The sequence below is a fragment of the Protopterus annectens genome, chromosome 1.part1 (assembly GCF_019279795.1).
Source record: "Protopterus annectens isolate FY-2018-M chromosome 1.part1, PAN1.0, whole genome shotgun sequence".
NCBI classification, from domain to species: Eukaryota; Metazoa; Chordata; order Ceratodontiformes; family Protopteridae; genus Protopterus; species Protopterus annectens.
In genome coordinates this window covers 1,157,865,342-1,157,877,942 of record NC_056726.1, presented here as the reverse complement: position 1 = coordinate 1,157,877,942, position 12,601 = coordinate 1,157,865,342, and the positions used below count along the sequence as shown (strand labels likewise).

Genomic DNA, 12,601 nt, shown 5'->3' with positions numbered 1-12,601 from the left:
ATTGTTTTTACCTAATTTGTATCATATAAATATTTCAGATTTTTTTACCATTGCAGTAGTGCTGTATTGGTGAATTTAATATATTACAGATCAGATTTTTTATTTTTTTATGTTTGTAAGTACTTTAAAGTTATTTCGATTTTTTTCTTTCTTTCTGAATATTTATTATTGAAATTCATAATACACACACACACACACACACACACACACATATATATATATATATATATATATATAGCATACAAAATTCATATTTAAATAGGTAAAAATAAAATAGAAAAAGTAAACAAAATTAATAGCAAAAGCCAGAATTAATAATTCAATAGTAGGAAAAAAAGGTCTTACTGTATTGTAAGTTTTTTATAATATCAGTTCTTACACAAATACATAGTTCAAATAAAATGAATATCATTCATTTGAATTTAATTGTGGCAATGGTGATGCTTTTCAATTATTTAAAATAAATATTTTAATCACTATTGCAGGGAAAAATCTTATTGCATACATGTATTGGCATATCATAGATCATGTCCAATATTGAAACTGCTGGTGTAAAAGGAATTTTGTCATTAATTAGTATAGAATCCATGCTACGTTTTCTTCCAACAGTCTTGTCCTTGAGGACAATTCTGCCAACAATGATACAAGTCAGCATTTGAATTATTGGAATATATACTTTACAAATGTAACCATTTTTGTAGCCTGATTCAGAGTGTATATAACAGTCTTGTTTTAATTTCCCAGGAAACTATTTCATTTATTTCTATGTATACAAATGAAATTTGTTTTTGCTTCATAATAAATCAACTTTACTTTAAGAGCTAGCTGAGCTATTAAAATAGACTACTGTGATGCTTTTTTTTCAGTATATTCTTTTTTGCAGTCACCTAAGACATTTCCATATATTGTTAGTAAAGCCATACAGTAGTGGGTGAAGAAAGCAGCTGATTTGCTGCACGTTCCATAGCAACATATGACATTATTGAAATACTTTTGATCTATGTAAAATATAAATACTCCATAACACACAGTGATTTTGAGTTCTTAAAAATAATTCTATACATTACTGGACATAACAAATATCATTATGTTGAATACTTATAAAGTTTACAAATGCATATGATATAAAATAATTCACAATATCTGGAAACCCCAATCTTGCTTACACATTTAACCCACATAATATATACCAAGGTGTTCTAGATAAACCTATGCCAAAGCAAAATGTAATATTACTTTCTTGATCTTGTTTAGCCAATTATTAGATAGAAGTGTTAATAAATTAAGTAATGTAAACAGTAGTAATAGGTGTATTATCATTTTAATAACATTTAATAGGCCAATCATAGAAAAATAGTTAGCTTTCATTGAATGAAGTCTTATATTAAATTTACTATAATATTCTTCATAGGTTTTCATTGTTATTATTTCATATTGGGAAGTGTAGGTTACCCCAAGAAAAATAAATTCCTCCACATTAGGTATTACTTTATTGATCAATAACTTATTTTCTGATATATTAGAATTTAATATTATTCTCTTTGATTGTTTATAGTTGATAATATACCCCAAATCTGTTTTATCCTGTCAAATATGTTCTGCAGTTTATTTATACCATTTTCAGAGTTTGTAGTAGTAACTACAAAGTCATTCACATGAACTATATCTGTAAAATATCCATTCATAATGATGATGCCAATGCTACTCTTTTTCTGTTTTATGCAACAGGGTATTTGTAGCGAAAAACATAGAGAGAAAAAGATAATAGACATCCTTGCTGTATACCAGTAGTCAAAGGAAAGCTCTTAGATAGTACATTGCTAATTTTGAGCTTAGCAGATATATATGAGTATGTGACATAAAGAATAATATTTTAATACATTCCAGATGAAGTTTTTACTTATAATATCAAATTCTTTAGAAGTAACACATTTTAGAAGACTGACTCTATAGTGTTTGATATGTTGATGGTAGTGCATGACAGCTTGTAATAATTTATTTAATTGTACATAGTTCTCCCTGGACACAATTCAAATTGTGATTTTATTAATATCTTATCTAATTGTATCATTATTTTTAGTCTATGTTCACTATCGAGATAAGATGATAATAGGGAGGCAAAGAACTATTTTTATTCTCTTTATGAATTAATATATCGTTGCCTCTTAGATAGAAGGTGGAATATTACAAATCTGATTGGTCAGAAAGTGTTTCAATTGTAGCAAATAGGCATTAATTCTTATTTATATATACTATAAAATTCAGTTAAGATAGCAACAGTTCCAGTCCCCTTGCTCATTTTCAAACAACCTAAACAATCAATACTATCCTGAGGGTTGATTTTAAAGTCAAGCAATTCTTTTTTTTTGGCAATTCTAATATAACTTCATCTACAGTACTTTCACTGTAATCCAACTTGAAGTTTGTATTTGTTTAAAATAGTCAATCATTTTTAATTCTAACACTTTATGGGAATTACATATGTCACCTTGAGCATTTTGTACATACTTAATGGTGTTACAGCTTTTTAATTTTCTACACTGCAAAGCCAAAAACTACCCAAGCTTGCCGCTATATAAACAGGCATTCTTAAAATGAAAATTAGTCTGAAATTTATTATACTCATTTTCATAGAGCTTTCTTTTATCCATAAATGTTTCCATATTTCTGTGGACTTGCCATAATTCATTGCTAGTAGTTCATTAAGTCTGTTTAATATGTCAGCCAATAGGGGTGTGTGGGGGGGCAGCCCCCCTGCATATAGTAAGGGTAGGTGTGTGTGTTTGTTTAGTTGTGTGCATGTGTGTTATATTGCTTTTTTGAAAGTGTTGGGAGGTATGTGTGTATGTGTTTGTATTTGTATGTGTTGTGTAGTGTGTGTGGTGTATTTTTGCAGTTTTGGGTTTCATGGTTGTATGGTTTCGATTATATGGATTTTTGACTGCACGGTCTCGATACTGAAATTCGATATTTCAGTATTTTGAGATTATGAAGTGAATCCATATATACAGAAATATATATATATATATATATATATATATATATTTATACACACGCACACACACACACACACACACACACACACACACACACACACACACACACACACACACACACACTCACACACACACACACACACACACACACACACACACACACACACACACACACACACACACACTTGTTAATTATCAGCAAACTGGTATCAAACTGTTAGACTAACAAGTTACTGACAATGTCCTGGACAAGGGACAGTATAATGTGAGAAATATAAAAAATATTATCAGTTTTATGGAGATTTTATCTCAGAGTAAACTCGTTCTACATATGAATGCATTCATGTTTAGTCTTGCAATCCACTATGGAATATTGTGAATTTGGGCTCAGGCCAATAGCTGTATTGCCCAGCTTCACCAGTAGTCTGAATTTTAGCTTCCTTTTATAATGTCACTTTTCATGAAGGGCTGCCTAAGTAGATTAACATTTGGATAAAGTAAACGGATATGGCTGGCACAATATGGAGCTGGATTTTTGCATCATTTAAAAGATTCCTAGGTATAACTCATATATATATATATATATATATATATATATATATATATGCTCAAAACCTAATAATAATATACATTAGTACTAATGGAAAACAAGCCTACTGTTTGGTTTATGGTTTACATTTTGAGATTATTAAAAGTAGCCATGTAGTACAGAGACTATCATAAAAAGAAAGTGGAGCAGATTTTATCACAGCTACGTACTACGTAGCACAACTGATCCTCATTAAAAAAGCTTATCTTTAAATTATAAATTTCACCAGCCTGATATCCATACTGTAGACCCAGGCGTCCATGTGTATGAAGTACACTGACATATAAGAGTATGGATTATTCGGAAAATATTTAAAATTATCAGCTTACTCTTTTGTTATAGTTATTATTCTTTAGCATGAAATCTGAAACATAAGAACACTAGCCTGATATAGATCCATTGTATAACTACATTTTCCTACATTTAAAATTTCTAGTTATTCAGAAAGATTCCCCATCATTCTTATTTAAGTAAAATTGAAACAAGTAATTCAGACTTACAAGTGTAGGCTCCCTTATGAGTTACAGGACTAGACAGTCGTGAAAGATTTAGCATGCACTGAAGAAATAGCAATAAGAAAGGATCATGTTATATATTTTTTTGTTTGTTTTTTTAGAGTAATTTATTAATATGAGAAACAGTTCTGCCTACATTCGCAAAACAAGAACATTCTGCAGTTAACTACCTCCTGTATGTCTGTGCTCAGAATTTAGAAAACCTTACTGCTGGCTAAAGCTGTATGCACCATACAGATACATATAAATTCCCATCATAAAGTGCAAAGTGTACCCTGGATGCAATAGTTAAACATAGTTTTCTTGTTTGTAGTAAAGGTGCATACATAATAAGGACCAGTTTTCAATTACCATTACAGCTTTGACGTGAGGCAATGTAAAACTATAGGCAATGTAAAACAGTAGGCGTAAAAAACGTTGAAAATGCATGCACTTATGGAAAAAATAAACAATACAAAACAACATTTAAATAAATGCTTGTATAATGCGATATTGTCTTGTGAATTTTATTTAGTGAACCATTAGATTGCACCACTGGTGGAAGCAATAGTAAGGTCAAAAGTAACGGATGTCATATTAGAAATTTTGAGTAATTACGGTTTATATCAGAAACATTATTCTACAAAGATTGCCTATGTGCCCTGTATGTAAAAGAATCTCTTGCTTGAATACACTATTTTAATTTCTGTGTATAATGCCAGCCTCAAAAACTACTGTATTGCTCTCTCACAAATGATATCTATCACATTTTACAAACTTTAAAAGCTTCATTTCTGTGTCTTGCTAGATAGACACACAGAACATATACCAAGATGTACTGCACAAAATGGTAGGGAATTAATCTTTATAACACAAAATGAGACCATGGTACCACTTTCTTGTTTGTGTACACAAAATAAAATGATCTTCCATTGCTTTATGAATAGTAAAAAGAACACTAGAAACATGCATTTTTTTATAAATGTTATAATCTCCAGTTTTCTGAATATTTCGATGCATAAACTGCCACTGTGAAAAAACAACACATAGCCTGACCACTTAGTAATGTAATATGCATGTTCATATATGCCTTTGACAGAGGAAAACAGCTGAACTGCAGAACTAGTTTAACAAGAAACCTGAGAAAGAACCGTCTCCTGAAGCTCATTTGAGTAAAGAAGAGAAGCCTAAGTTTTGCCTACCTCCAGGGAGTTCTGCTGGTCCGCAGGTCTTTCTTTCCTCTTCCACATCCACCAGCCAGAGTTTCTTAAAGCAGATTTTCCATAGTCCAAAATGTACTGCTTCACATGTTGTGGAATTATATTGATCTTTGTATGTTGTTACCTCTACCCAAAACTCTGTCCCCACTGCCACAACCATCAGAGTGACCCCCACAATGGCTATAAAGAAGGCCAGTTTAATTTTACCCTCCTTGGTATCTGACAGACCTGGCCTGCGAAGTTTTCTCACACCCCGGTTCAAAGTCCGAGGGTCATCATCCTGTAGAAAGAAATTTGACCACATCATTCTCTGCTGAGCCAGCGCTGAAATAGTCGTCCTTTATACTTTCCTTTTTCTGATGACTTTATTTCTGCAAACTTTGTTGATCAGGGCACTTCTTCTTACTTTGAAAGCTTGAGATCCAGTAGGGGAGTTTGAGGCACACACATATGCATACACGCACACACACTAACACATACAGTCACCCTCCACACTTGCAATCACACAAATAACCTTTGCACCTGTTAATCCAATCAGTTTCTCAAAACAGAGCATGGCTATTTTAGGGTGCTCTTAAAGGAGCTGTTCCTTCTGCAGAAGGAAAGTTAAAAACAGTTGTATGGTAAGGGACAGATTTGACAGTAGCTCTTGTCTTCCTGAATCTATGTAACTTTAAACAGAAGTACTGAGAAATTTAGTTATTCTTATAGCTCACTGCCACCACAGTACGAGTTAAAAGTTGCTTCCATAGGTCTTATCTGCTTTGTTGCCTTGTTCATTGTCTCTGTTTCCCCTTGCAGTTTGCTAACCTACCGGCAACCTTTTCACAGTAAACAGGATGACACTTCCCAGACAGAAAACTGCTAAGTTAACAGATTGGGAAGGTTCAGCGAATGCAGTTACTGCTTGTATTGCACTCTGGCAGCAGTCTGAGAAAAACACATGTTACTGGGCTCAAGTGGAGAGCCTAAGCCAGTGTAGGCTTTAAGCCAGCAGGCCTGTCAAATTAACTATAAACTTTCAAAGTAGAACCCCACTGTACATCAGGCAAATCATATAAAACAGATGCTATGATATAAAGCAGAAACAGAACTGACACGTATATGGGTCCTGCCTTTTTAGCAACAGATTCCTTTCACTGTGCAGCCAACACTTACACAGCAGCAGTAGGATTCACAATGAAGAAGTCAAAAAAGAGAATCAGGTAGGATTTCAACAGTTGGCTTGTATTAATGAAGACTTACCAGGGCAATTCACAACATACTTGCCTTAATAATAGGATTATGCCACCTTCAAACAAAAAAAAAACCCTTTTGCTATGCAGCCTATACTACAAATGTTCATATGTACTATGCTTGCATTTAGGATTTCCCATTTTTGATGATAGGATTAGACTTTCCCTCCCCCCCAAAGAAATGTAGAATACTTTTTTCTTTTTTGTGAATAATGGACCTTAAGTCTTCATTGTTTGTTTGCATTACCAAACTGCATCTGATTCTCCATATTCTTTTTAACAACTTGCGCAAGTGTCAATACTCATAATTAGGGTATTCTGGTCTAAAATTCTTCTCCAGATATGATTATTTGGCTTGGGTATCTGATTCAAGCAATTTCACTGGCTATGGCTCTGATGACCCAGCACTGGGCCAGTAATCAAGGAGCCTCAATCCTCACCCTGGAACCTGTAGGGAATGTTCACTGGGAGGATAACACATACACACACACAGTATTTATAGATGCAACTCTCTGCATCAAGTGCAATTTCCCTTAAGAGCACACAGAGACCACAGTCAGACCGGGGCTGGTTTCTCCCTCTTTCCCCAGATCCTCAGTGAGACTCCTCAATGGCACAGCTATAGGGTTGAGATCTCAGCTGAGTGGCCAAGCCAAGGTTTCTAGCACCCTTTCTGTCCAACCAGTGCTTTGTGTCCCTGCTCAAGTAGCTGACATTTGTGATTTGATTTACACACACACACACACACACACACACACACACACACACACACACACACACACACACACACACACACACACACACACACATACCTGGGAAAGGCTGACATGGGTTTACTAGCTATTCCCCATTCTGCACAGACTATAAGGTAGTTATTACTGCCACCAAACATACCTGCCTACTACCTTAAGGCTCCTCCAAGGGTACTCAATATACCAAGGGTACCCAATACACTGAGTGGAATTAATATTAATACAACTGGTAGTTTCACGAAGAGCAAGGCTATTAGGAATCACCCACACAACATCACCAAGTAAATATGCAAGTACTCTCAGAACTTAAATATCTCTTCAAAGATCACCCACAATGAAAGGTTTAAATATATTTATTAATAAATAATAAAAGAACTTGAAAATACTGAGTATATATTCACAGTGACATCAGAGTTCAAAACCACAGGAAATATTTAAAATAACATTGCAGGACAGGCTCAGACAAATAAAGAAAAGCAAAATGTAAACTAAACTTCACTATATTCCTGACTGCATCCAAGAGAGTTACCATACCCAAATAACTTACGTAATAGAGCAATTCAGATGATGTGGTGAATGGTACTTCTTGTTGTCAGGCCAAAGACAGAATACAGAATGTGCAGTCTCTCTGAGACTTCTCAAGATAATATCTAAAATATTGCTGCTGGGATAGCTTGAAGAATGACATCACTTCTTGTCATCTGACTTCTAGTTCCCATACAAAACCCCCATTGCTGGAAGCTGGCAGGACTTAATACCTATTTGTAAAAAAACACACACAAGGGCTTTTTCTCAGATCTTTGACAGGTGCTGGAAGTCATAAAACAATTGCATTCCTTCACACTTCAAGACTATTTATTTATTTATTTATTTATTTACATTTTTTAACCGGGTTAGTCCAACTGGGCTTGTGGCCCATTTTCAGTGGAGACCTGAGGAGAAAAGCTCCAACAATCATTTGACTACTGAGTAAACTTGAGCAAGTCACTTAAAAAGACATTATTTATTTATTTATGTATTTATTTATTTATTTATTTATGTTTGTTAACTGGTTTATTAATTCACCCCAAAAACAATACAGAACACTTCCTAATACAAACTTTGTGTCTCTGGCTGCCTTGAAACCTGTGAGATAGTATATTTATGCCCTAGCCTATAAAGTGATTTAATTTCAGATATTTTTCTAAAGTTTGTTGGACTGAGGTTAACCCTCCAGTTATCTCTGTTAAAACAAATACATTTAAACAGTTACAATAGTGCATGTAGATTTCTGTTCTTACCAGTAAGGCACACTATGCATACATTTCAGACACAAGCACTTTACAAATACAGTTTCAACACAAATGTCTGTACAAATCAGTTTGATATACACACGGCATACAGTTCTAATGCATTTGTAACACTGGTATCTTATATGACATACAGTTCTAATATATTTGTTACACAAGCATCTCATATAAATAGGTTCATAGGTGTGTACTAGGCTAATGGCCCTGGGATCTTTACAAGCCTAGCCCATAGAAGTGCCCTGGCATTGTGTTTGATATTCACAAATAACATATAATTATATACAAAATTCCACCTAGCTGTGCCTCCTTTCATCACACTGACTTTAACAGTGAATCTCGGTTTTGATTCATTAAAATCATAATGGTTGAAACCTTTCTCTCTCGCTTTACTTGACTGCCATAAAAATGCTAAAGAATTATAATTCATATGGTTGCACATGTCAAAGAAACTGATTCAAAATTAGCTCAGCCATGACTCAACCCACTGGAAAGAATTAATAATGCCCCTACTAGATGATGATAGTATTTATTTATTTGTTTAGTTAGTTAGTTTGGTGGACAGTGCAGTCGTGCAGCAGTTTATGTTTTCACCTCACAGCAAGAGGTCTTCTGGTTTAATTTTCAGCTTGGGTGTATTCTGTGTGGAGTCTGCATGTCCGCTCTGCATTTGTGTAGGTTTCCGGTGGGTGTTCCAGTTTCCTCCCACATAGATTCATAGGTTCATAGGTTGGTGCTAGACTATCACCCCTAGGGCCTATACAAGCCTAGCAAAGAGATGCATCTGGAGCAATTCTCCCTGGGCCTCTGCTGAAAATTGGCTTGCTCCAAGTCAGACTTTCCTGGTTAAAAATGTTAAATAAAATAAAATAGTTGTGCTTTGTTGACCAGGTTAGTCCCACTAGACTAGTGGCCTCTTTCTATTAGACAAAGTTTTGGCCTTGGTATCAGGCAACTTCCTCCACTCATTGGAGCTACTAGGTAGTGCAAGAGGGCAGCTACTGCAGCAAGGAAGACTTCCAAGATGGAGGAGAGAAGGGAGAATGCTGATATTCAAATGGAGAAATAAAATATTGAAAGTGTTGTGACTGCAGACTGTGAATAAGTTATGGGGACAACACTGCAAGAAGGTGGTTTAGATATACAGGTATTGTTGGATTTAATGAATCAGAAAATAATGAAGCTGTAAAATGGCATGACATGGTGGGATGATCGTTTGCTGTGGGAGTAGAGGAGAGCACTACCCTGGAATGAGAAAAGGAAGAGAGACTATCTGGCATATGCTCAGCCAGTGGCAGAATGAGCTTTAATGGCATGCACTGATGATAGAATACTGTTTTCAGAATTTAGCACTGCAACTGAGGAAAAACTGACTCCTCATTGCAGAAGAACTGTCATTGAAAAGACTGAAATTAAAACATGTTTTCTTACATGGTGTAACAGTGTGCATGGAATTAACAAAATGTTTATGATGCAAGAAGTGTATGTAAAGAAGAGTGCAAGGTCTGGCTAACTTTAAATATTTATGAAAGGAAGGTTAATTGTTTCAAACACCATTAACATGAATGAAAAAAGAGGTACTGTAAAGTAACTGGGGGCAGTCAATAGTCTGCTTTTATTGTGGTGCAGAAGACAATTTAATGCAGGAATGCATAAAAAAATTATGCAGACAACGATGAGAAACAGATCATATAGCCTGGGATTGTTGATCTAAATGTAGGAAATGTAATGATTTAGGTAATATTTGCATGGAGTGTCCACTGCTACAGGAAGATAGGCTAGAGAAAGAAAAGCATTTTTAATAAGACAGTTTGAGCAAGATGGTGGAGCTATGGATGATGAGGGGAACTGAAGATGAGAATGAAGCAGTGGTAGGTAAAGCTATGATACTTTGGAAAAGCAGTTACAAAATAAGCTTAATATACTAAGTAGTGATAAGAGAGAAGAGGATACAGAGGCAGGTGAACAAAATGAGTAGGAGAAAGTGAAATCCATGGGGGGAGGTGAGAAACAGAAAAGGAAATAAACCCATATGACATACTGCAGACACTCCCCATTCAACCAACACCATATTCATGGGTAACTGTCTAACTATAAACTGGGAGTTATACATTACCTCAAACATGCAGACCCAGAGATTACTTGACTTTGTAAACATAAACATCCTAGGCCATATAGTCTATATGACCACTTGTGGTATGAGCATCCAGGTCCTCACAAACATGGGGGAACATTGCAGCCCCTAGTGTAATGTCTTTGCTGGTCAGTTTGGACCATAAAGCTGTCTCGTTTGAAATAAAAATAAAACCCAGGATCACAGCTAACATTGAAATGTTACGAATTATTTTAAGGCAGAATTCCCACTAATAAGTGACTCCCTGGCAAAAATTCAAGCTCCCCCAAAATCCTGAGAGCACTGCTGCATTTGTGGGATTATTCACGGAAACCCTGTACAGTCATGTTACTGGCTGCATAGAAACATCTGTACCTACCTGGAATAAACACAGGACAAACTCAAAAACCAACCTACTTGGTGAAATTACAGCATCAATAAGTTATGTATCAAAAGAAAATCATGGGAAACAATAAGAATTGCAAGGTCAAAAAGTCTCTCATTAATCTAAACAAGCATCTCAGGTGAATAATCAAATCTACCAAAAAACAATTTGAGGTAAACATTGCTTCCTGGACCAAGGATAATCACAAGACATAATTCAACTATGTCCACATGAAATGGTGACATCGGCTGCTTATCTTAGCCTTTAGTACAAGAGTTGCTATGCTCAAGCTTGGGCTTACTTTGACAGGTTGGAGGCTGATATAATGGCTAAGATGTTTATCTCACAGACACAAGGTACAGGGTTTGATCCTCACATTAGAAAGCAACATTTTCTAGGTTAAAATAGGCCCATGAGAACAGCTTACTTAGTACTTCGGTATAAACCTAAGAGCACATGAACCAAAATCTCAAAAGCAATGAACAACAACCTGGAGAACAAATCCTAAATAAAGCCATCTATTCTGAGCTGAAAGATCTAGCAAATCAACTGGCTGACAAATTTAGCTTCAAACTCCCCCACCCCCAGACATCACACATGAAATGCCCTCAACTATAACTCCTCCAAAATTGGCTAAAGGTCAGATTCATAAGTTCATAGGTGTGTACTAATCTAATGACCACTGGAGCGGTTTTAAACACAGCCATGCATTTCAAATCTTTGGCAAGTTCTGGTACCTTTGATAAATATAAGCATGGACTTGAAAGATAAAACATTTACAAGCAGAGGCCTGTGAGATCAACCATTTATAGGCTGCCTGTATCCATTACCGACGTAGGTGCCAGACCAGGGATGAATTTTCTGTTCTCCATTCAACTGTCCAACTTACACTTGAATTGGGATAGGAAGGAAATTCTACTTCTTATAGATGGGGAGCCTTTTCCAGAAAAGGGGAAGTCTACGGGATACATTCCTGCCAATCCAGCTGGTCCTATTTATATCAAAGGGAAGGTTTAAGGCTTTAGAATGGGTGATTCTGGTGCTGTTTGTTTTATGGATATGCAGGAGGTTCATCAGAGTGGGGTCCAACACCGATTTGTATGCCAGGCATAGATATCCCTTCAACAGCTTGTAGGAGACAGAATGCAGAGATAGGGCTTTGAGGCGATCTTTGTAGGACATATTATTAACACCCTGTACTATATTGGTGAGGAACCTCTGTGGGTGTTCCAAATGTTGGATGTGTCTGATTGTGTACATACCAAAGGGGAATTGTACACAGTGAAAGGTCTGATAAATGCAAATACAGTGCAGCAATGACCTACTTGGACCTAGAGACCATACCTTTGCTTATAAGTTGCACATTACAAAAAGATTTCCACACTACCATAAACGAATGATGGTCAAAGGCAAGATGACTATCTACTTGTGTCCCCAAGTCCCTGACTACTTGGTTGACTCTTAGGAATATGTTGTCAATATAATAGTTACCAGGGTGTGTTTCTTGGCATTTAGTTATTTGTCTATGCCA

At 35.6% G+C, this 12,601-nt stretch overlaps 1 protein-coding gene across 1 annotated transcript in view; it reads right to left on the bottom strand.

Moving 5' to 3' along the window:
- The window catches only part of CACNG6 (calcium voltage-gated channel auxiliary subunit gamma 6), a 730,930-nt gene extending 724,786 nt beyond the window's left edge, over positions 1-6,144 (bottom strand). The window contains exon 1 of the mRNA XM_044080421.1: positions 5,282-6,144. Coding sequence (XP_043936356.1) covers positions 5,282-5,606 — 325 coding nt within the window. The 5' untranslated portion in view covers positions 5,607-6,144. The remainder of the gene's footprint in view (positions 1-5,281) is intronic.
- Between the last annotated feature and the right edge of the window lie 6,457 nt (positions 6,145-12,601).